Here is a 25,755-nt window from a genome sequence, read left to right as displayed (position 1 = left end):
TTTTTAAATCTATTCATTGTCAAATCTATTTTTAGGCTTTGTGAAAATGTTAATAAAAATGAATTTAAGTTGTGTTGATAGCTTTCTGAAAGATATATAATTTTAAAAATATTAATGTAGGCAAGTTTTATTTATCAATTTGATCATTGATCAATCGCATTATGCACGAATGCAACTTTGATCTGTAAATTTGCATTTGCGCTTAATGCGATTGATCAAGCGATGAATTAAAAAACTCACATTTTTTATACAAATAGCATATAGAGCACTAATTAGTACTATACCAAGCCACTTGGAGCGCGGCGATCAACTTTGATTCCTTCATTTAACACGGGACTTTCGCTTCTCTTTATATGTGTTCTGTGCTAGACCGATCTCGATTGAGTTTGCCGTTCACTTTAGCATCTCTTTAAAAGGTAATGCAAAAAATCTTATATACTTTACTGAAAAAGTCACATGACAAAATTACATGATAAAATCACGTGACGAGTCACGTAATTAATTACATAAATCACGTAATGAAATGTTCCAAATTAGTACGTGATTTTTAAAAATCATGTGATTAAGAAATTACACAAATTTTTTAATTAGGTAGATACATATTTACAATTACATATGTAAATTCATCTAATTTTTTAAAAATAATATGATTTTTTAATAGTACATAATTTTCAAAAATCACATACTGATTTGAAATTTTATTACGTAACTTGTTATGTAATTTTATCATGTGATTTTGTTACGTAATTCTTTCAGTAAGTAAGAAATAAGTATGTAATCGATATTAGTATTCTCAATTTAATGTAATATGATTTATGCACTTTTAAAGGGTTAATTATGTTATAGTAAGAAACTGAATAAGAAGTTCAAATATATTTGACAGTAAAAGTAAATATAGATCAGTAAGTAAAAAAGTGTTTAACACATATTTTTTTATCTATGAAAAATTGAGTGTAATGTAATAAAAATATGAGTTATAAATACATGTCACTATAATATATTTCAAGAACATATTACAGATCTTGTATATTAGGTGTAGTAAAAAAAAATCCATTATTTTAAATTTCGATAAAATAATGGAAATCGTCGAGTCTGACCGTTATGTAAGCACTGTTTCGATTGCCCAGGAGCTAAATGCACAAAAAATTATTTGAAATCACTTAAATGAAACTGGATGCAAAACAAAGCTCGATGTATGAGTGCCACACGAGTTAACGCATACGAAGCATAATAAAGTTACCTTTAAAATGACAACGGTGCATATTTAATCTAAATCGAATCATTCTAACTATTCTAAATAAAGTCTTCCATTTAATGCAAAAATAATAATTTTTTTTTACTACCTCTAATATTTATTGTTCATATTTTTATCACTCAAATTTTTCATAGAAAAATTTCATTCTTAATTAATATAAATAAAAAAATATATGTAAAACAGTTTTAATGTAAAAAATTAACAAAATTTAACAAAAATTTTAAACTTTATTATTATGTACTGTTTATTTCACACATACACTGTACATGTTTCAATGTGTGCTATTTTTGAAACCAACAAGGGGGGGGTTGGCGCCCCCCCCCCGCCGCAAACTTGCCTCACACTTGTAGATTATGCACCGTTTCTCTATTTCTAAGTCCGTGTTTCAGACGTCTTTAAGACATGTTATTTATATAGGACTTATAAAATAATAAAAATAAATATACGAGCTTTTTATATTATAAGGAAATTACAGTGTCATGCACTGAAAGTACGTCTCCAGTGAGAAATGATAAGTTGAAAAGACGTTTATTCGATGTCTATGTCGTTGATGGTTAATATAACAAGTTGAAAAAACGTCTATTCAACGTCACTGGTTGATATTAATAAGTATTTCAACTACTTTTCAACCACTCAAAAATTTTGTTTCTATTAAATGTAGTTTTGCAAATATATAATTAACAAGAATAATTAACGTCACTATTTTCTTCTCTTATCCAGATAACATAAAATTAAAAATTGGGTCATGCAAGACGTCTTTATAAACCTGACTTCCCAAAACTCTTTTATATTTAATTTAACTATTGTATTATATTGACACATAATTTCTAGTTGCATTCTTATTTAAACGAATAACAGAAAAGTTATTTCAGATTCTATTCCGTATTTGTGAAAATAGTAAAAAAACAATAATTTTATATATTTTTTTATAAATAATATTCTGTGATTATACATGTTTCATCTTTTCGATAACATACATTAATCTGGTCTAACAGTTATTTACACATATAATTACAAAGTATTTACAGATTATCATGAGGGATCAGTTCGCAGAGATCACGAAAGTCAAGCAACGTTTACTGGAGTCGCGACTTGGGTAGGTGGCCGCTCGAGAATTTCCGAAAAGAAATACCTGAAAATTTTTTTTTACGAAAAATGTATTTTAAAATATTACAAAAATATTGTTTTGTTTATTGAGATCATGTGGTGCAATAATATAATAATTATACAAATATTTCAAAGAAGATATTTATAGAGAGTTTATGCAAGACGTCTAATAATCGTTTAATTTTGATGACACAAAGATATATGTCTAATCAACCAAATTTTAAACGTCTATATCAACTGGTTTATTAAACGTTGATTAGATGTTTTTTCAACCTGTCATTTCTTACTGGGAAAGTATTATGCAATATTATAAAGTACTATGCTATTATATTATTTTATGTTCCTAAATACTTGCATGGTTTATAAAGTATTATGCAATTATACTATTTTATGTTCCTAAATATTATATTATATTTTATATTTGTAAATACTTGTTTTATAAAGTATAATTTTACAATTATATATTTTATGTTTCTAAATATTATATTATTTTATATTTATTAATACTTAGTTTATAAAGTATTATACAATTATTTTATTCCACTGAATATATCACTACATACTTATAACTATTTTATTAATTGTCAGTAATGTATGCACTGTTTTTCAGTGACAATTTATTGATTCGGTCAGTGAGAGTACTCCCTTCAATCAGAATCACTAAAAAATAGTGAATGGTCACTGATGACAGTTAATTATAAGTATAGCATTATAAATTAGTAAAATTTCACTGATTCAATTAAATTTAGAAAGTATATAGGTAATGCAAAGAGCTGCTCAAAATTCATTGTTAGTCTATAGTATACGAAACTATAGATTTTTAATACTAGCAGTGAATTTCAAAACTCAGAATGCCAAGAAGTTCAAGCCAAACGAAGCAGATAATCCGCTTGCTGAGTTAAATTTGACAGCAAACCTAACCTAATAATCGCTTAGCTTAGATTCAATCCAATCGGTCGATAAACAGATCAATTGCTTTGTACGATTTGAACACTGCCATCTGTCACAATACAGGGCAATTAATTTTCTGCTTTCTTCTGCTGTGATTAGCTGCTGTGATTAGCTGCTGTGATTAGCTGCTGTGATTAGCTGCTGTGATTAGCTGCTGTGATTAGCTGAGATATAGGCATCGAACCGGACGCATGCTCACAAATTTTTGCAGACAAAAATTTTTATGCAAAAGATAGGATGACCAACTAAAGGAAAAAGGGAGGAAATTCCTCCCTTTCAACCATATTTCTCCCTTCCTCCCTTTTGCCATAATAATCTTAGAAATTCTTCTCTTTTCAAAATTGTTAAATAAAAACAATTAATTGAAAATAAAGAATAAAAAAAATCTTTTCAGTTTAGCTTTGTAATACAAATAATCATTACTAGTCAATCAAAAACATTATGACAAAGATAGATGCCTCGCGATCATACAGCTTTCTCTTTTACCTATGGGCTGCGTTCGAAAATTGTACCCGTCGAGTAAAGGGCCTCGCACATAAAATGCATAACATAACATAAGCACAACATAAGAGCGATGGGCCAATGAGCATTCAGCATAAAATCGCCATATTGATTTACATAACATTTTCATTGGTCCGTCGGTTTTATGTTGTGCTTATGTTATGTTATGCATTTCATGTGCGAGGCCCTTTACTTCGAGTGACCAATTAAGACAAAGAAATATTAAAACTTCTTGATACTGTAAAGGCTGTGTTGATAGTGCAATACAATTTTAAGGATGTGCAATGTCCGGACTTTTACAACAATGTTGTAAATAATAAAAAATTGTTAGACTTTTGCAAGACAAAAGCTAAATATAAAGACAATAAAGAAAACAAATATTGAAAAGACTCTTTTTATGTTAAAAAATATTTTTAAAATGTTTTATTTATTTATTTAATTTTTTTGTTTAAAAAACTGTAAAAGTTTATTAAACATATGATTAAATATTATTTTTAGTTAAATTGTTAAATATAATTAAAGAAACATCTAAAAAAATGTTTTTATGTCTCTCTTCAGTTATCACCTAGTAACGTTTCGTGGCGCATGCGCTGAGCGTAGGGTCAAATGCATGAGCAAAGGTAGTATACTAATCTCTCACAACCTATAACCAAAACAAACAGTGACAGGAAAACGCCACGCGCTTGTTTTTCCTTAATGCCGCAAAAAACGTACTTCCTTTGCATAAAATACCGTATGCAACATGAGGCCGAGCGCGTTTTTTACTTCGGATGCTGTTTTCAGCACTCGGCTGCGCTACGCGCGCTTCGTACACGTAGCTACGCCTCGTACTGAAAACATCGTCCTCAGTCGAAAACGGCAAAGCTCGGCCTCATGTTACATAATGTACAGTGCGGTGCAATGATTCAAAAAGCCTAATAGATGGCTGACTTATCGACGCCACAGTCTAACATTATACAATATATGCTAAATTGTGGCGTCGGTAAGTCAGCCATCTATTAGACTCTTCAAATCATTGCACAACACTGTACTATTATATAGACTTTTAAGCCAAATTTCAAAAATTCTACGTTGTTTCGGCGTCTAATTTAGAGCTCAGTACACTCATTTTGTACGAAAAGACCGTCAAATATTTGTATGAAACAATTAAATATTTGGCACCTGTTGACAGCTCTAGATTACAGAGCCAGCTAAGATTAAATAAAAATGATATAAATTCAACGTTTTCAACATAAAGTGCACCACTATAAGGTCCACTAATGTTTATACTTTAATTGACAAGACGGATTTTGAAATCTGTAAATGTGATTTGAAGAATTTTGTTTGCAAAAATTAATCGTTTTTAGATAAAAAATAATAAGAGTTATATGGCGTTTGTTTGATCTTTTGACTGTACAACGATGCAGAATAAAAAACCATTGAAAAGCAAGATATTATATTTATATGTATATATGTGCGTATACATACTGAAGAAATATTTGTTAAAAAAATTAAAATATTTAGTCCGATACGATCAAATAAACATTAAATTGATTTAATAATTATCTAGTTGCACAAAAAAATACAGTATATTCACGTGAATTAAATCCAATTTTTAATAAAAGGTTATGTCAGTTCAATATTTGATTGCACGCGCGTATTAGTTAAATACCTTAGTTCTTTAACAAATTTTTTTCTCAGTGTATATACATATATATATACATATATATGTATGTATGTATGTATGTATGTATGTATGTATGTATGTATGTATATGTATGTATATGTATGTAATAATGTGTGTACAACTCTTTCAATAATTATTTTTAATTGATATTAACTTGAATCTCTTATTTATAAGATTTTCTTAATTAAAAATTAATTTTTAATATTTAATTAATTATCATAAAATATTACTTAAAAAAATTTTAATTTATTAGCATATAATAAGGTCCAATAATAGGAAGATATATTTTATTTTTTAAATAATCAAATTAATGTTTTAGTAGTGCAATGGACCCTGTGTAAGTTAAAAATTAATTTTTAATTTAAGTGTAAACTACACTTAAAACTTTAAACGCGTTTCTCTCAAAATTATAAAGAATCAAAACGTCTGAATTTATATCAGCTTGAATTTATGTGTACCAACATTTTTATATATAAAATAATTAATGTAACATTGTATATAATAATGTATATGATATTGCATATTAAAAACAATACTATTTTTTATTATAATCTTTTCAAACAATTACGTTTGGCTTATATTGGCTTTTGTGTTAATTTTGATTTCTTCTTGGAGCCATTTACAATTAATTTTTTATATCTTTAAAGTCGATTCCAAAATATCTCAGAAATCAATGCATCAAACAATCTGAAATTACATGTTTCTTTTAAATATTATTTAAATCTAATCGTTAACCAAAGGATTTTTTCACATGCGTACTTTTTAGGAACAAAAAATATACGTTTTTTTTTTAAATCAAAATTTCAACTTTAAACAGCCGCCATTTGGTCCCTATTCAATTTGTAGAAAAATTAATTGATTAAAAACTAAATTAATTTATACATTAATTAAATCTTTTTAAATTTATGGTTTTAAATAATCTGGTCCCGAATAATATTGGTCATCGCAAAACACTTTTTGACAAATGGCTTCCAGATTATTGGCTATAGTACTAGTCAATATTTTTGCATTAAAAAAATAATGAAATCTTCGTCAAACATTTATTTTTTTAATAAAATTTTTTTATATACAAATGTATACCTATATATGCATACACTTCTTCAAAACAAAATCGCAAAAATTCGTCTTTCCTGCTACCTAATTAAGAATAATGCCATAAGAAAATGAGTTAATCATTACCTACGTTTATTAAATAAAATAAATCTATAAAATTGCTAAATAACAAAATAACAACTTTATCAATTAATAACGCTAGTTTAATTAATACCAAGAACAAAATAGACGATGACTAATGGACGAAAACATTTACTAATTGTGTAAGAAATAGAAAATTTACTTTTTTTTGCGTTGCATTTGAAAACCATTGTACAATTGCGTAAATACGTAAATGATTATAATTGTTGTGATTCTGAACCGGTATTATTAGTTGTAAGCCATTTATAAGAACGCGTATCAAATTCTCGCCGTCATATAAAATAGCAACTACAACGTCGTTAATTGTTAAAGAGAAGTGAAAAATATTTACAAGCTACGGTGCCTTTATCTTCTTAACATTGTTGCATTTTACTGTTCATTTTATTAGTATATTTTATTTATATTATTCTGTTAACAAAGTTTTGCAGATAAAAGAAAACAGGATACGGTACGAAAATGGATAGGTGGGAACGTTTCATGAAATATATTCTGTTCATTGTAAACGTTGTCATCCTCGTAAGTTTAATCTCGCAATTTTCTGAAGATATACTTGCGTAATAATATATCCAATTAAACTTATTATTTATATGTGCTAGATTTTCGCAACTCTCGTAATTATTGCTAGCTTGATCGGTTTTGCCAACCCATCATGGTTTAAGGAAGAAGAAGAAAAAGAAAAAGAAGAAAACAATAATTTTACCTACATACCGATTATCATTGAACTAATCGTCGAAATCCTAATGATGTCTGTCGCCATCTTGGGAATCGTTGCTGCCAAGCGAAAATCCAAGTGTACGCTCCTAACAGTAAGTATCCTAATAAAAATTTTTCTTAAAAAAGCAACTCAGTATCAGAATAATTTTCACCCTGATGAAATAAACTGCAATGTTCATGAAACGTTGACAATGGATCAAGGCACTAAGACAACCTATGAATTTCTTGGAATAATACCCATCTCTAAAATATAATTTTTTCAGAACTTTTATGAAATGAAACACTTTTTAAAAATATTGAGATAGTTTACATCTTTTCTTCGTACTTTTCAAATAATATACGTATATTATAAAATACTTTAAGGTTCTAATAAACAATATAAAACAATTTCTAAAATGTTATAAAATTATACAGAAATTCTAGGCAACTCTGAAATTTACATAAAAATTCTGAAAAAAAATTTTATCAATATTATAAAAACTTTTTTTGTTATTTTTTAAATTTTTCATGTAAAATTTAGAATTTGTCAAAATTTCTTCATAATTTTATAACTTTTTAAAAAATTTTTCTCAAATTTCTTTATATAAATTAAAAGCACTCAAATAATGCTGGTAGATAGTAGTATCGACTTCTAGCAACGTGGCCAATAAAGTCCATTTTTTTCAGTACGCCATAATCGCCATAGTCCTATTTGTATTGATTGTGATTGGAATGATTAGCAATCAATCGCAAGATTCTATTGAAATTGCAATTGATGTTACATTCTTGTGTCTTCTGGTAAGATTCCAATTTGCATTTTTTATAAATTCTCAATTAAAATGAAAGCCATGACTGTAATTGTTGTATTTTCTTTTTTTCTTTCTTTAATCTCTTGTTATTATTTAATAAATAGTATTGCTTTAATTCCTATAATAAATTTGAATTATTGCAGGTCTTGGGAAAAATATCCGCCTTTGTGCTCTACAGATCACAAAGATCAAATAATAATCCAGCAGCAAAATATTAAGATGATATGGGATAAAGTGGAACGTGGGCTAAAGTGGGCAAACACCGTCAAAATTTCTATGTAGTAGTGAGTTTAGAGCAAAACGAAAAACTGTCATCTGTTGTTTATCATGATAGCTCATGTTTTAATTAGCCATTGGAGTTTGTGTACAAACATTTTGTTGCTGTACGAGACCGATCTTAAAAGTTATTTTTATAAAGCTTTTCTCGTGTTCATAATACTCGTAATTTAAGCAAGCTTTTTAAGTGTGCAACAAAGGAAAGTGAGTGCAGTTATTGTTTTTCTATTATTTTTCTAAATAACAAAAAATGTTGTAGAAACTTAATCTAGTTTCGGTAATGAATGATTGCGTGCGAATTAACATTATGGAGTAAAGTGGGTTTTTCATATTTTCTTGAAAGATTAATGCAAATTAAGTACTTTATTAATTATTTCGAATGTTATTACTTATTCACGGAGAAAATTTAATATTAAATATTACTATAATATGACAGCTGCGAACCATCAAAGAATTATAAATTTGAATGCTATAGCCATTATAGAAAGAAGGAAGAATTTTATTGCTTTATTTTCAATTATTCATTATTTAGCTTAAAATTGTTAGAAATTATTTAATATATTTATGCTCTCTGCAACTGAGTTAGAATTTTTAAGTATATTTACGTAAGGTAAACAGTAATAAAATTCTATTTTTTATTATCGTAAATATTATACATTTATGTTATTAAATGATCTTTTCTTGTCACTTTCATAAAATATTTATGCAAATGTCTATTATTTGTAATATTTTATATTATGAAAGTAAATTTATTCACTTTAAGGCATAACATGGGGCACTAGAACGCGGAGCAAAATGGTGCATAGATGCACCGTAGTACTATGCGCCGTGGTCACTGTGACAGAAGGCAGTAAAGTTGGTAACTGTTAAGACGAGCTTATATAAAAGAGCTTATATAAAGCTTACATTAAACCAAAATTAGAACTTAAGATTTAAGAATGAAAATAAAACATTTATATTTACATGGGAGTTTTAAAAGGAAATTGCTGTATTAATCCAAAAAGAAAATTTTAATACCAATAATAATAATAATAATAATAATAGTAATATTATTGGGAGCAAGGAGTTGGGACATGAACGGCTGTGATTGCTTATTAGCGAATGATTTCTAGTGAGTTGAATAGAAAATTGAATAAAAACCGAAAAAAAGTGAAAAACTTATGGTAGCAGAGAAGTGACGTTTTCTGATCTTTGGAAATTGTTGATGGAGAACGATCTTGAAACTAAACAGTCTGCATCTCGCGCACAGATTCTAAGTTCAAAACGATTTTACAATGACGCGCACAGCTTTGGCTCTAGACTAAAACTAAGAATAAGAATCTTGGATCTTGAATCTTGAAAAATGGTAATGATAATGAAGACGAACCGTCAGAAAGTTGTACATGTTATAGAGCTTAGGAAAGGACGTGGAGACAATCAAGTGGGTGAGATGGATATTTGATTGGATGAAACTTTTTGAGATTTTTCTAATCCTTCATAAATTATTTGCTGTTGAAATTTTGGAAAGTTTGCTCGTTGGATATTTCACCAACGCTAACTACCAATCATCTTTTCGGATAATCTCTCGTTGGCTAATTTTCCATCTTCTTCTGGTTTTTCTTAATTTTTAGAGGAACGGACGGTCGTCCAATCGCTTAAGGGATTTGTTATCTACGATTTCCCTCTCTCTGGAACGATCGATGCCGATTTCTTATATTACCGCGTCCGTTTATTTAGGATTCATTTTTCATATAAATTATCTTTCGGTTCGTGATGAAACATGCGTTTGAACGAACAAAACCGAAGTTATAGATTTTACAGTTTTATAGTTTCCGTCCGGCGTCGCAACTCAATGTTGTCGTTCGCTGTCGCCAGACTTAAATATCATTTCTGTTTTTCCTTTCCGTTCCGGCTTTGTTCGTTCTTATGAATTACTATGTTAGGGTGAGCAAATATTGCTCGTAATTTCGTCATCGCACGATTTTCTCTTTGTGCTTCTATTTAGCCGACTTATTGCTCCGGACGCGATATTTGAGTATGATATCTTTCGATTTTTTTTCTTATAATAAACAAGGAACGGCGTTATTGTAAAGAGGAAAATCAAGGGAGCCTTTGGTGATTTGATGATTGAGTGTTATAAATTTTAAGGACAATTTCCTCGCTTATTTCATATATGCGAAAAGGGAAATCCTCCGGATGTAACATATTTGTTTTCATACGTTTTCTGTACAATGTGTAAATACATACGTTATGTTTTGTGTTAAATTTTATTAGAAATATGATCATAGATGGTACACAAATGTAATTTTAATAACAGTAATATAATGTATTGGGGAAAAGTATTATTAATAAACAATTATTATTAATTGAAAATCCAATAATATATTTGTACTTATGTTAAGTGTTTTAAATTACTTTTAAGAAATTTTGAACATTATTTTTAAAAAATAAGCACGTTTTATAAGGTACCTATTATATCCCGGATAACGGGGCATAATAGAATTTTGCAAGTTTTTAATAAAACAATAATTTCGTTCTTTTAATCTATTCTTTTGCAATAAAACTTGTTTTTTTTTAAATGAATATTCTAAAGAATATTTTCATAAAAAATCAATGTAATTTATTTACTTTTAATATGTTTAAAACTAGTTTAAAATAACTATGCCCGTTATTCTCCGGGTTCCCCTACCTATATTCTTTCGTTCAACTAAAATTTTTTTATATAATGTTTCTCATTAGCACTCAATTTCGTTTCCAAAAAATTGTTCATTGAGAACAAGGAGAAATATTTTTAATTCGAAAAATACGGTGGAATACGACAAAATTAATTTTAGTGCATCTGCGAAAAAATAAAGATGCAAAAAAAAATTATTGTATCATAAGGCGATACTATATAATACAGAATTTTAAACTTTGACGTTTTTGCTGCAATTTCAAATTTTGTAAAGTGCAATATAATAAAAATGTGAAATTTCAAAGTGCATTAAAAGTTGTGTGATAACTGCAAGCATTAATACATTTCTTTGAGCCCTATTATTGGACATTCATACAAAATAAATCGACGATTTACTGCTTTTAATAGCGGTACTAGGAATAGAATTAAACAATGCTCAAAAGTTTTGAGGCTTAATAAAATATCTGACCATCGCGCACAAGAGAGCAACTAGAAGAGAAGTATATCTTGTCAGCAACATAACATTAATATTTTAGAGGCAGCAATTTCAGTAAAAGATATCTTATATGAAACTGAAATAAACTCTGTGTAAGTTGAAAAATAAATTTTTTAATTTAGTATAAACTGCACTTAAAATTAAACGAATTACTTTCAAAACTAATTTTCAATCAGTGCCCAAGATTTCTCAAGAATCAATGCACCGATCACTTGAAAATTTTACACGCTTCTTTTAGACATCATTTAAACCTAGTCTTTAATCAAAAGAGTTTTTTCTAATGAGTACTTTTTTATAAACAAAAAATATACATTCTTTTGAAAATCGAAATTTGAATTTTGAACAACTGCCATTTTGTTCCGATTTCAATTTGTCAGAAAATTAATTGATCAAAGACTAAACTAACTCATATGTTAACTAAATCTTTTTTGAATTTGTTATTTCAAGTAATGGTTCCAAATAATATTGATCATCGCAACGCTCTTTTGGAAAAATGTCTTCCCAGACAGTCGGCTATAACTCATACTAATATTTTCACATAAAAAATTATAAAGCCTTTGTCAAATATTAATTTTTTGATCAATCAAAAAGAACCTTTTATGTAAATAAATGCACGTACTTTTTAAAACAAAAATTGCAAAAATTCCGTTTTTGTTTCAGCCTCTTCACTAAGCATTTTAAGAAAATAAATTAACTTACGTCTACATTCGTTAAATAATATCAATCTGTAAAATAGCTAGACACGGAAACAACAATGGAAACTTTATTATTTAATATGATAGTTTAATTTATATTTAGGACAAACTCAACGATGATTAATAAACAAAGAAATTTGCTCATTATGCAAATAATTGCAAATTTACCGCCAAGTTTTACGTTAACGTCTTTAAAGATCATTAGATAATTGTGTAATAGTTGTAAATAATTGTAAGGTGCAACTAAGAACCGGTATTACCAGTTATAAGTTATTTATAAAAACGTATTATTTTCACTTTATTATAGGAAGTAGTAATTATAACATCGATAATCATTAAGGAGATGTGATGAATATTTACGCGCCTTCATGTTTTTGAAATTGTTGCATTTTATTGTTTATTTTATTAGCATTTTTTATTTATGCTATTCTGTTAATACAATGTTGCAGATAAGAGAGAATAAGATATGGTACGAAAATGGACCGTTGCAGATGTTTCATGTAATATTTCCTAATCGCTATAAATTTCAATCTCGTAAGTTCTAGTTCCTCACTTTGCTAAAGATATAATTTGTCTGCGTAGTAATATACCCATTTAAATTTATTATTTATTTATGCTTTAAATTGGTGGAATGTTTGTAACAATTGTAACTTCGTGGAATCTGATTGATAATGCATTATGGATACGAAAAGCGGAGAATGATCAGTTAAATGTTACAATTTTCGTTCTAGTGGTCGTCGGAATTATCATAATGTCCATCGCTCTTTTTAGAATCGTTGTTGCTTTACGGGAAGTCAAGTATATGCTCAAAACAGTGAGTACTATGGTGAAAATTTTTCTCAGAGAAGTAACTCAATACCAGGTTGCTTCTCGCCTTAAACTGCAGTGTTCACAAAACGTTGACATTAACAATGAATTAAAGCCGAGAGCACACACTCTTGCATAACGCATAACAGAATAAACTAATCAGAATCTTTTATTTCCCTCCTCAAGGTAGAAATAAAACACTCTGATTGGTTCATTCTCTTATGAGTTAAGTGTAAAAGTTTGCTCCCGGCTTAAGACATCAAGACAACTCGTAAACTTCTTTCTTTTCAATACTTTTTTAGAGAATATGGTACTATGGAAGTCTCTAAACCATAATTTTCTCAGAATTTTGATACGAATTGGAACACTGTTAATTTAAAAATATTGGAAAAATCTCTTTACTTTTTGTAGAATATTTTATACATATAAATTTTAAAATATTCAAAGGTTCACATATAATGTTCACATATCGGAAACAGTTTTTAAAATGTTATAAAATTATATGGAAATTCTTATAAATTCTGAATTGTACACATGAAAATTATGAAAAAAGTTTTCCCCAAGGTTATAAAAATTGTTCATATAATTTTTCAAAACTTTTTTGCAAAATTTAGAGTTTTCTAAAATGTTTTATAATTTTATAACTTTTTAAAAAATTTATGAATTTTTAAATATTAATTAAATGTTTAATTAAATATTAGTGATTTTTAATTTTTTCATAATGTGTTAAATAATTATTTCTGTTTATTTTTTATTTTATTCATTTTAATTCAACCAAAAAGATTTTATTTTAATTTATTGTTTATATTTCGTAATTTAGGATCACTTCAACTCCGATTAACTCAATTAACAGAGTTGCCAGCATGATAAATAAAACAGGTTATTATTAGAGCAAGAAGCAAAATTCTTTTTTCTTCCTTTTATAATTTACATTTAATCGATTATACATAGTATTTAATATATTACTTTCTTTTAACATAGATAAAATTATTAATTTTTTAAAAGTATGAGTCGTCAGGAATATTGTAGACAAAATTAATTGTCTAAATTACATTTGATCAAACCAACCTTCAACGACATGTTGAATTTAGTTTTTTTCCATCTTCCCACAATATTTTTTATCTTGTTAATCTTACTTTTTTTTATCATACACGTAATACAATTGTATGATAATGTTCAGTTCAGAAATGCGGAAAATATGTAAAATAGTTTACATAAACTGACAAGAGATTGCAAAACTTATATGAAAAACGAATAACTATACGAATGTAAATTGCTTGTTATATATCTTGCCAATATTTTTCTCATCATCAGAATGTAACTGTGTGTAGTCTGTACTGCATCGACAATCAAGAAGCTGAATACCTTGAGCATTGCCATAAACAGATGCATTCGAGTCTATGAGTATTAACGCTTAATGCATTTTTTTTTTTTTCTTAAAAAAGATAAACAATCTGATATTTTCTAACATTTTGAGACATTTGTTCAAACAATAAAATACGCATAATTATAAAATATTGTATATATTATTAATATACATATCATTTAGACAAAGAGCATTTTAACGCTGACATTTTGTAATTATTTGTGACATTGTGTTATTATTTTAATTGGAACTTGTGGAATAAAAACATATTTTGTCAGATTGTTATCACGATTCTGCTGACATTGAAAAAATGAATGTAATAAAACTTTCATCAATGTTGTCACCTTTCTCCTCTGACGTGTGTCTTGCAAGATCCCCAAGTTAAAAGCGTAAAGATTTTATTTATTAATTTTTAGTTAATTTTTGTAAAATTTTAAACATGTTTCTATCTTTATCAGCTTAAAAAACAACACAAATAATTTCAATGAATACCTTAGCTATTTTCTCTTGCATGAATCATCTAAGACCTAAGAAGTACCGTGTTCAGGATGTAATTTCCAAAGTACAAATATGTGTATGTGCGCGCATATGCATACCTATGTAAACGTACTTTATCGAAAAAAAGAATGAATTTTGCAATTTATTTGATGTACTTTATTAATGCACTATGCACGTTGCACATTCAAATAAATCGCGATGCAATTTATAGTAGAGTCGTAAACTGACAATGAGACAAAAGAAGGTAATTTTATTGTACGTACGTAAAAAATAATAATATTTAATAATTGTTTAATCACTATGACGTAGTAATCACGCCATTTCACGTACACATTTTGATCTTGTTCAGATATCAAAAGTATACGGATAATTAAAATATAATTTGATCTTACTATAATTTGATGTAAGATGCATTTTGGAAGCTGAAAAACTTATTGCAAATCCCGATAAATGAAATAAATTAACATTTTTCTTTTTCTTGTAAGTTCGCACACTGAATTCATACTAGATCATAAAGATCATAAAGATCACTTTTTCTTTTCTAACAAATCGTTTTAACTTTGCTCGTCCGCGCTTTACATAAAGAAGACACTTATCAGTTATTGTAACATCATCTAATTTGATTGCCTTCTAACATGATAGCCTTCTAACATAATTGCATAATTATTACTAAACAGGTATTCGGCGATTCATGTGTGGAGTAATCCACGCCTAAAATTTAGCTTGATGTGAAAATCTACACCTACGAAACCCAAGGATTGAATTTAAAAGCAAATATCAATTTTTTAAAACTCAACAGGAAAATGTTGCACTCGGTTGCCGATCAATACTCGCGATGACAGTATAACTGAGCCCAATTCATTGTCAGCTTTTTCCATCATCTTAAAGTATAAAATAAAGTATTAAAGTTACAGATAATTAAACTAGAAAAAGATTTGTACTTTATAATTCATAATTTCACTGGGTACCCTTCCCTCCCTCTAATCGGAAAAAATGTCCACAGTCTACTATTAAAAAAATCCAAGAATCATATCCAATAATCAAAATGTCAACTATGTATAACAAAAATAGTTTTTATTATTAAGTAAGTATTTATTGTAGTATTATTTTTTTGATTAACAAAAATATTTCGTAAGCTTATAAAGAAATTATATTTTAATAATTAACTAGATCTGTGTACAAATATCTAAATATTGTCTTCCAATTTCACTTAAACAACGCTACAAACTTTTGTTCCAGTATTTAAATGTAGGAAATATACTAAAATAAATATATTTAAGTACTTAATAATAAACAACTTTTTTCAATGTACGAATAATATCGAAGGACAATTTTTAACAATTTCCAACACTTTCAATTTATATCTTATTGTTTCTGCAGTGACGCAGAACAGGATGACCTTGCCTCCGATTGACTGACTGACGATGCGATGAAGGTCCTCCACTGCATCCGAGCCTTCTTTGTAGGTTCTGCTCCGTGATGGAACATTGAATATCTCGATCTCCGCGACGGTGCAACACGTCTTTGCTACAAAATATCACGTTTCGAGTGTGAACGTGGCACCGTCGGGGTGATTTCAAATTGTGGCTTATTATCGGTTTCGCAACTCGAGCACAATGTGGAAGTGGTGGCAACTCTACTACATCCTGCAGATATTCGTGTTGGCATCGGAAAGGAAATCCGCCCTCGATACACCCTTTAATATAATGTTACTTCGTGCCTTCCGAGAATGGAGTTTCAATGCTTTCGGTATGTTTAATGAGTGATATGAATATCAAAAAAGGATTCAAAATCTTACATTTTTTTCACGGATTGCATTAAAAAGGTACGCGCAACTGTTACCATTATTACAGTGAAATCTTTTTCCAAAAAGCACAATTTGCGATTCCTTTTTCAATATAAAATTAAAACCACAAACATAATTCGCGACTTGGTATTGTTTTCACGTAAGGATGCAAGAAACTTAACATTTAAGTGTTTTTTAAAAATTCCATTTCATACTTCCATTTCATACATAAGAACACGTACAGACATTTAACAATTTATAATAATAACAAAATGAGAAAATATTAACATGTGCAAATCTGTACATATAAGTACATAACCTCTTAAAACTTTTTTTATTGTTATAAATTTTGAACAATAAAAAAATCTCGTTAAAAAATCCTCATATACACGTACTATTTTTTTAATAGGTCACAATTTAACAGTTACCTAATATGTGTTACGTTAAGATGTCGTCTGAATAACTTAATAATTAATTAGGCATTATTGCCGTTCAGAAAAACAATTTTTCTTCGAGATATAATTGCCAGAAAATTTTTTCATAAACAAAAAAAACATTTTCACTGAAGTATTTAAAAATTTAGCTGGATACAGATCTGAAAATAATTTGTTGGATCATTAAACTAATTATATTCGTGCATAATGAGCAAAGCTGCAAAAAGTTGTGGCATTCTACGAATTTGAAGAGTCCAATATAATTATTTTGACGGGTTAAAATTATTTTAAACTTTGCATTTAGCTAATTGTTTAGATACTTCAGCAAAATCGTTCTTTTCGTGTAGTGGAGTACATTGCATTAATATATTTTTCTTTGTCTGCTACCACGAGCTAATGTATTTAAGTTTATGTTAATTAACTGTATGATAAAGATTAATCTACAATGTGCTTTTTATTTTTTGATATGCCTCTTTGCATAATGTTTTATCGAAATTGATGAAATAAAAGTTGATTAATTTCGAAAGAAACAAAAAGCATGTGTCAAAAACCATGATTGTCGATAAAATAATGAAGAGACAAAAGGACAATAGAGAAAATGAAAAAGCAAAAAGCAAAGAGCGTATTTAGAGTACAACCTTAGTAAATATTTATGGTCGTTCGATAAAGCCTTGAAAAATTTTCGAACAGATACTAATAGCTGGTACCATTTTGCACCTTTCCTGGTTTCTAAGAATACAGTAATGTATTCAACGAAGAATAATAAGCATAATGAATGATAAATTAAAATCTATACATTAGTTTCTATATAAAATGTTTAATTTCTCTTAGATAATATTTTTTAACTAATTGTTTAATTAGTTTAAATTCAATCTTTCCAAAAGCGAAAACCAGTCAAAAGTCCAAAAATTTTCGATTCATAAGTGCGATTAAAGGAAAAAATCTTCGATATAATGAAATAAGTTATGAAATTTTTTCATCTTAATTTAAATTTTTTTAATGAAGATTACTTTAATATAGTTTTATAATGTAAAGAAAATTGATATATTATAAATTAATTTCTAAGAAAGAAGACTCCAAAATTAATAAAAAAATATTTACCATGTAATAAAAATAAGATATGAAAAGTGGATTATCCAATATACTCTCATTGAGTTTTAAGATTTTTGTTTTTCTACTTGCTTCCACATATTTCATATGTAGATACATATAGTATGACTATTTGCTTAATGATGCATAATATAATGCAATTTAATTCTAGATTACAGGTGACTGTTATTGACTCATATAAAAGGATACATTTTTCATTATAAATGCATGATCTTTTAACTGATAACCAACATCAGCTCAAATATCTATGTAAGAAGTCATGCGTGTTACCGCAAGGTACCTCGCATTTCTATATAGATATACGATAATCGAAGAAACACACGAACGGGAAAAAAATACGAATAATATACCGTTACGTATTAAGGATGAATAAAAAAAGTACGTAATTATTTTAATTTTGACGAATAAATAAAATGTTTCAAATAATCAAATTCTATCATTTCGTTTAAACTATAAATATTTAACAATTAAATAAGATAAATTTTTAAAATTCTGCGATGCTGTAAAGATATGTTGTGATACAATTAAAAAATAAAAAACATTATTTGCGCGTTGTAACAAATAAGATCCTAGTAATAATTTCAGATTCTATTTGTGTTTTTCACAGATATTTCTTCAAGTGTCCTTACGGAAATTACTTTTATTATAAGTGTAGACAACTAGAATGATAAATTATGCGGTTATTTATCAACTTAGCCTTCTTTTTCTGCTAATTAATTTTAATAAAAAATATATACGTCTTTATGACGTACACGGAGGCTAAGAAACCAGTTCTTTTTTCAGTAAACGCAGTAAATGAATGTAACTCGCGTTTACGCGATACTCCTTCCTACTTTGTTTAGTTGCTCTTCTGCATAATTCATCGTTCTCCGGTATAATTCAATGCACGTACTGTATTACATTTAAAATCGTATTGTTCTATACTTTATTTAACAATGGTATTCCATTTGACTTGGTAACTATTTCCTATTAAAAATTAAATCAATGTAAAAAATGTTAAACACAAACAAATAGATGTTATAAATGAATAATAATTAATGTATTGACAAATCACGTTCCGCAACACACATTTTATATTTGCTTGTCTTTCGCTTCTTATATTAATTCAATTTTTAATTTGTCTTTACGATATCAAGCTGAAGTTTAGATTATTATACTCTGACTTTAAAATGCATTAGGGAAATTTACTTTTTAATCTTAATTTTATTAAAGCTAGTTTTATTAAATTATAGTTTGATAAACAGTTTTTTAATTAAATATGGTACATAGATTACTGTAAGTTATAGAATCAAAAGAGCATAGTTATATAATTTCTATTTTTATCATTTTACTTTTGTCGTTCTATTTATTTACAGTATGTATTACTTTTTATTCAATATGACTTTGCAATCAATTTTAAATTACCGATTAATTTGGCAGCAAATAAAATACAATATTGTTTTCCAAACAAAGTTTTAAAAACAGAGTTTGATTGAATAAAACAATAAATTAATATTCTTTAATATAAAATAGATCTTATCATTTATTCACAAAATTAAACCACATAGCGTAAGAATAGATGGTTGATTAAATAACATTGTTTCTTACGCTCAACTACGTAAGAGACGCTTAGAATGGAAAAACTCTCATTAAAATTCAAACTCTATTTATAAAATTTCTTTCATAAGGTAAATTTTATTTTATAAATTGAGTATTAAAAATTGAACATATGACTTGCCAAACAAGCACCGGACAAAACTATTTATAATAAATTAATATTTTAATATTTAATCTAATATTTTAATTTTCAAAAAAATTCTTTTCTTTAAAATAATGTTCTATGTCTCATTGAAATGTCAAAACTGATGAAAACTGATGAAAATAGCAGCGTTGAAGTTCTGTGTACTGGGAGAGTTGAAAATTCGCTTGTTTGAAGAACTTTATAAAGACAAACATACATTTTTAATAATTATATTTATTTTTATATTGCAATTAAATAATTAAATAAAATATAGTAAAAATACATTTTATATTACTTTTTATTTTAGTTATAAAGTAAATTTTTTTTTTTTTTTTTTATTATTATTATAGAATTCATGACATAATTATGTACGTTATTTTCTTTGTAAATTGTAACATATTTATTAATCCTGCAGGTTGGACAGGAACGGAAGAAAAGTATTTGCAAATAGCTCGAAAAGCAAATAAAATGCAAAAAATCGTTCCCGATGATGTTCCATTCCCTTGCAATGTGACAGGTATGATTTTAATAGACACCTATTTTTTTTTTATTTTTTCATTAATAATTATTTACGATCTCTGGTTAAAATTATTTTGTTCCTTTATAATTAATATAAATATATATACCCGCATAAAAAGTATATTCAATAAAAATTATAAAATTATAAAAATTACATCAGTAACTTTTTTTAATAATTAGCAAGCGAACTATTTCATTATTAGTACAACATTTTTAAACGTCTGTGGTTTTACATCAGTCAATCAGTAATAACACATAAGAACTACAAATACATAGATGTTTTCATGAAAAAATAGTTCAAAGATGTTTAATTACTTAAATTGTTATTTAAAGAATAATAAGAATACTAAATATCATGTGCCTGAGAAATGCTACAAATAGCGATAAATTTCAGGTGGCCGATCGCCGAAAGTGCCAACGTCAGTGCACAAATTAAGACCAGGTGATATCGATGTTATCGCCGCGATGGGTGATTCTCTTACAGCCGGAACTGGCATTTTTGCAAACAATGTGCTTCAGGTCGCTGTAGAGAACAGAGGAGTTACCGCGGCCGGCGGAGGCCAAGGCACGTGGCGAGAATATTTAACTCTTCCCAACATCCTCAAGGTAAATCAATCAAATCGTACGACGATATAATGTTTATTATTAAATAGATCATAATGTGCATGATGCAATATAAGAAACTTAAATTTATGATACCGGTAGAGTATCCACCGTGATAGTTAAAATTCATACATATTTAATTAAAACGTTAAAACAACAAAGATAAATACTTATATAATTATTATGAATAATATAATATTTTAAATTGCATTAATGCACAGTAATGTAAAATTAAAAACGCTATTGGTAAACTAATTTTTGTTTATTTATAAAACGTATATATTTATAAACATATATATTGGGCGAGTTTTTTAATTCGTCGATTAATCAATTGCATTGCTGCACGCGCAAATGCAGCTTTTACAAAACAAAGTTGCATTTGCGCATAATGCGATTAATCAATCGATGAATTAAAGAACTCGACCGTATATGTATTTAACAAACTAAGTTTTCGATTACCTGAAATTTATTATCGATTATATAACATTCAATATTACACTATATTGCACATTATTATATTATTTTTTAATAGCAATTTGTTTGATCAAAGAAGTTCACTTCTAGTCAATTATTCATCAGTTTGACGTGCAGAATATAAGTGAGTAACTTGAAAAATCACCGGTAGTTCATCTTTTTGCGAAATTTTTGCGAAAGTGCGCGCGACGTACAAATTGTCATTATCAATGATGAAATGTCGTAATTCTTGTTGTCAGTAAAACAACGACAAGGCAATCACCATTTTTCTCGCAATACGTTATGTTTTGGTTTTACAATTTAAAAAAAAATTGTGATGAATGAAGTACTTGCAATAGGATCTTAACATATATTAAAAGTAAAACACAACATGACATCTACACTCAGAGGTGGATAGTCTTTTTTATAAACTTTCGTCCATCATTTTATATTTTTACGTACGCGTGTCTCGTAATTTTTGATTAATCTGTAATTTGTTACCTCTTGATTTTTGAACAGCGCACTGTCAAAGCAAAATCATCGATCATCAATAGTGAAATTATTACACACATATTCTAGAGCAATTTTTCGTTGAGATATGTACAATACTCGTACATTACATCTTCCCAAAATACATTCTTTTTTTAAACTGTTATGTAATAATTATATAAATAATAGAAAAGAAAATAGATTTTCTTTATATCACAGCATTAAGCAATCTGCCGAACAAACTAAATATAATTCAAGATGTGATATCGATTAATGAGTGTATTATTATAATTGTCATTAAGTAACATTTAAAATTACAATCTTTTTATTCGCTCTATATTTTTCTACCTTATTTTAATAAATATCTCACCAAACGTAATTTTTTTATTCTTTCAAGTTACATTACGTTACGAGGGGATTAAAGCTAAAAACTGATTTAACGATGTATAGTCGTGCAAATTAATCATCCACAAATTTTCAATAGGAATTCAACCCCAATCTGATAGGCTATGCATTGGGAGACTCTTTGACGACTCACAAAGCGGCACAGTTGAATATTGCGGAAAGCGCTGCTGTATCCGCGGATATGCCGTATATGGCGGAAGTACTAGTCAAAAAGATTAAGAAAGATCCGAGGATAGATTTGCAAAAACATTGGAAGGTTTGTTGCGCCAGACAAGATTATTTGAAAACAACCAGAGAAACGTCAGGCAGAAATAGTGATAAAATGCTCCGTTAAACTTTTACCGTAGAAAAAGTCGAACTACAACGCGTGGTACTTAACATGTTAATAACATGGACACGTTTTGTCGTTTTTCTAGTCAGATTAAAATTAAAATTAACTTAATTATAAAAACCTTTATAACTAAATTAATTACAATTTTAAATATACAGTAAAAATTCAACAGAGTGCTTTATATGTTGTAATTTTTTTTCCGAGATTTCTTGTATTTCTAAAATATCTCTTTTTACTGTCAAAAATTCTATACCTTATCAATTAAAAGTACATATCGACAAATAAATCTGATTTGCAGTTTATTTCGCTAATGATTGGAAGCAATGACTTTTGCAATGAAATATGTTGGACTTCATCACCTTGGTCAACGCTTGAAACACACAAAACCGACCTACTTAAAGTTTTGCGGACACTAAGAGATAATTTACCGCGGACTTTTGTGGCATTGATTCTGCCACCCCATTTAAAGGCCTTAGTCGATACTCGTAAAGGAAGATCAACATTTACTTGTTTTGTTACAACGGACGTCGAATGTTCTTGCTTGTTTGGTTCTTCATTTCGGCGTTTTAGGCCTCTGTATTACAACATTATGTCACAGTAAGCAAAACGAACAAAAAATAGTCTACAATATATTATTATACTTGTTAAATGTCAATTATGAACGTTAATAATTTTTTTTAATGCACAAAGTAATGTGTTTTTAAATTATCAGATGCAGCATTAAATTACAATAGAAGTACATATTTGGCAATGTGTGACATTATAAATTAATTTTAGTTTGTTCCGACAAATATATTATTGTCATTATTACTGATAACAAAAAAAGATAAAAAATTTAAAAATATATTTTAGGTGGCAGAAGCTAGATATGGAAATCGCTACTTATCCAGAATTTCAAAGAGATGATTTCGCAGTCGTAAGTGAGCCTACCCTAGCAAATATAACTATACCACTTGCTTTAGATGGATACGCCGACACGACATATTTGAGCAGCGATTGTTTTCACGTTACTCAAAAGGCCAATGCTCTATGTAAGTTTACTAAAAATTCTCTAAAAAGAAAATACTAATAGTTACTCTGCTTAATTAAAAAATATATATTAATTATTAATAATTAAAAAAATCATCTATCTTTTATACTCAATATTTATTATAAAATGTATAAAAATGCTCTCCATTTTTCAGTCCTGTATTTCTAAACATTATAATGTAAAAGAGAGTAATAATTGCCACGACATTATTCAAATATTAACCAGTTTAAATTTATTAGTTTGACTAGTCCACACAGTCACCAAATTGTAACGATGTTAATTAATACAAAAGTATAAATTTAATAAAAAGGTCCATTCACATACACACGTTTCATTCAATTAGATCTAATTCTAAATCAACTATAAAATGTATACAAAGAAAAGTTTTCATTATTCAAAAATGATTTAAAAAATAATTTAAAAAATTTTTTCCATATTTATAGATGCTAACGGTTTATGGAACAACTTGTTCGAGCCAGTGGGTGCCAAAACGATGACTTGGGAAACTCTTTTCCACAAATTTCACTGCCCAACGCCGGAGAGACCCTATCTGACAACAATGTTAAATTCACAGCAACAAAGTGTTAATACTAAAACTGTCAATGCAATTCGAACAAGAAATATTGGCACTTGATAAAAAAAAGTATTGCTAATGTTATTAGGTTATCAGTCATAGTTGCGATTTGCGTTGCCGCGGTCTTTAAACGGAGTTACAGTGCCAATTATTTAAGCGTAGAAAAAACATTACTATATTTATATGAACCTTTTATGGAACAAAAATAAAATATTGATAGATTATTTCGTTCAAATTTTACCGATTATTTCATGATAAAGAGTTAAACAATGTAATAACTCAAATACTTTATCCATTTCCGATAGATTTAATACATGTAAACCATTCAATTTAATTGTAATTAATATATTTAGAATTATGTTGTAAACTGCAAGGAGATGTGTGAACGATGCGATCAATGTTATTTCAAAAAAATAATTCAGTAGTTCGAAAAGAGAACATTTTAAAAATATTTAAATAAGTTTCTCTAACTTTTTCTACGTATGCAACACTAAATTGTGAATGGGTTTGAAAAGACAAGGTTTCTTGTAACATCGACTGTCTCTTACATTGTCTCTTATTTATTCTTACTCACGTATCTAATCTACTGCATAGAAATACAAACAAATACAGAGAAACCGTAAATATTTTCATCACAACCCATTGGGGATTACCTCAATAGGCACTGAAGCAAGTCTTTCTTCGGCACGCTTCATTCATGTTTAGTAGTGTCATCCGATAATACCAGCCAAAGCGAATTAGCTTCTTTCTTGATATGTGTAAACCGTGGAATTCTTCCATTTCGAAAGCAGCATAATTTATTAACAATAACTCAAGGAGATAGTGTTCAGATAACTATTTAGTTTACAATTTTCTATGTAAAAAATAATATTAACAGTTCCTATGTAAAAGAAAAAAAATGTCAATTATTGAACTGAAAGTTTCACGCTGTGAAAGAGTCAATTTTAGACACGAGAGAATTATATTTAGTGAAGAAAAGTACAATTAAGATGAAAAATAATAAGAATTATATGGCGATTGTTTGATCTTTTGACTGTGTAACGATGCGAAATAAGAAACCATCGGAAAGCAAGGTATTACATTTATGTATATGTGCGTATACGAACTGAGAAAAAAATTGATCAAAAAACTAAAAAATATACGTACAACTAAACATTGAATTGATTCAATAATTATCTAGTTGCATAAAAAAGATACAGTTCATTCATATTAACAATTTCAAATTTTTAATCAAGAATTATGTCAATTCAAGATTTAATTGCACACACGCGTATCAAACTCAATATGTTAGTTTTTCAATAAATTTTTTTCTCAGTGTATATACATATGTATAT

General features: G+C 27.9%; 2 protein-coding genes across 5 annotated transcripts; both read left to right on the top strand.

The window, feature by feature from the left end:
* Window positions 1-303: 303 nt before the first annotated feature.
* On the top strand, window positions 304-10,793 carry LOC105194868. Of its 2 annotated transcripts, XR_850673.3 has the most exons (6): window positions 304-416; window positions 7,095-7,190; window positions 7,271-7,480; window positions 8,055-8,165; window positions 8,320-8,460; window positions 9,216-10,793. XR_850673.3 is itself a non-coding variant. In XM_011159984.3 (5 exons), the coding sequence occupies exons 2-5, from the start codon at window positions 7,131-7,133 to the stop codon at window positions 8,392-8,394; spliced, it is 456 nt and encodes a 151-aa protein (XP_011158286.1). In that variant the 5' UTR covers window positions 304-416; window positions 7,095-7,130; the 3' UTR covers window positions 8,395-9,416. The 2 variants fall into 2 exon arrangements, 1 of the variants encoding a protein (XP_011158286.1); XM_011159984.3 differs by having other exon boundaries at window positions 8,320-9,416.
* Window positions 10,794-10,919: 126 nt separating this feature from the next.
* On the top strand, window positions 10,920-25,493 carry LOC105198182 (phospholipase B1, membrane-associated-like). 3 transcript variants are annotated; one of them, XM_039448329.1, is made up of 8 exons: window positions 10,920-13,110; window positions 16,348-16,716; window positions 20,433-20,534; window positions 20,931-21,142; window positions 22,566-22,742; window positions 23,116-23,414; window positions 23,670-23,848; window positions 24,291-25,493. In XM_039448329.1, the coding sequence occupies exons 2-8, from the start codon at window positions 16,584-16,586 to the stop codon at window positions 24,479-24,481; spliced, it is 1,293 nt and encodes a 430-aa protein (XP_039304263.1). In that variant the 5' UTR covers window positions 10,920-13,110; window positions 16,348-16,583; the 3' UTR covers window positions 24,482-25,493. The 3 variants fall into 3 exon arrangements, with proteins under 3 accessions (XP_039304263.1, XP_039304264.1, XP_039304265.1); XM_039448330.1 differs by lacking the exon at window positions 20,433-20,534; XM_039448331.1 differs by lacking the exons at window positions 10,920-13,110; window positions 16,348-16,716 and adding an exon at window positions 18,134-18,675.
* Window positions 25,494-25,755: the final 262 nt, after the last annotated feature.

The sequence above is a fragment of the Solenopsis invicta genome, chromosome 4, assembly GCF_016802725.1.
Source record: "Solenopsis invicta isolate M01_SB chromosome 4, UNIL_Sinv_3.0, whole genome shotgun sequence".
NCBI classification, from domain to species: Eukaryota; Metazoa; Arthropoda; class Insecta; order Hymenoptera; family Formicidae; genus Solenopsis; species Solenopsis invicta.
This window is presented reverse-complemented; position numbering and strand designations above follow the sequence as displayed.

Coding starts and splice junctions, on each gene's coding strand:
- LOC105194868 (XM_011159984.3), top strand. CDS start 7,131: ATGGATAGGTGGGAACGTTTCATGAAATATATTCTGTTCATTGTAAAC. Junction 7,191..7,270: donor TTGTAAACGTTGTCATCCTC/GTAAGTTTAATC, acceptor TATATGTGCTAG/ATTTTCGCAACTCTCGTAAT. Junction 7,481..8,054: donor CCAAGTGTACGCTCCTAACA/GTAAGTATCCTA, acceptor CATTTTTTTCAG/TACGCCATAATCGCCATAGT.
- LOC105198182 (XM_039448329.1), top strand. CDS start 16,584: ATGTGGAAGTGGTGGCAACTCTACTACATCCTGCAGATATTCGTGTTG. Junction 16,717..20,432: donor ATGGAGTTTCAATGCTTTCG/GTATGTTTAATG, acceptor TTAATCCTGCAG/GTTGGACAGGAACGGAAGAA. Junction 21,143..22,565: donor CTCTTCCCAACATCCTCAAG/GTAAATCAATCA, acceptor AATTTTCAATAG/GAATTCAACCCCAATCTGAT.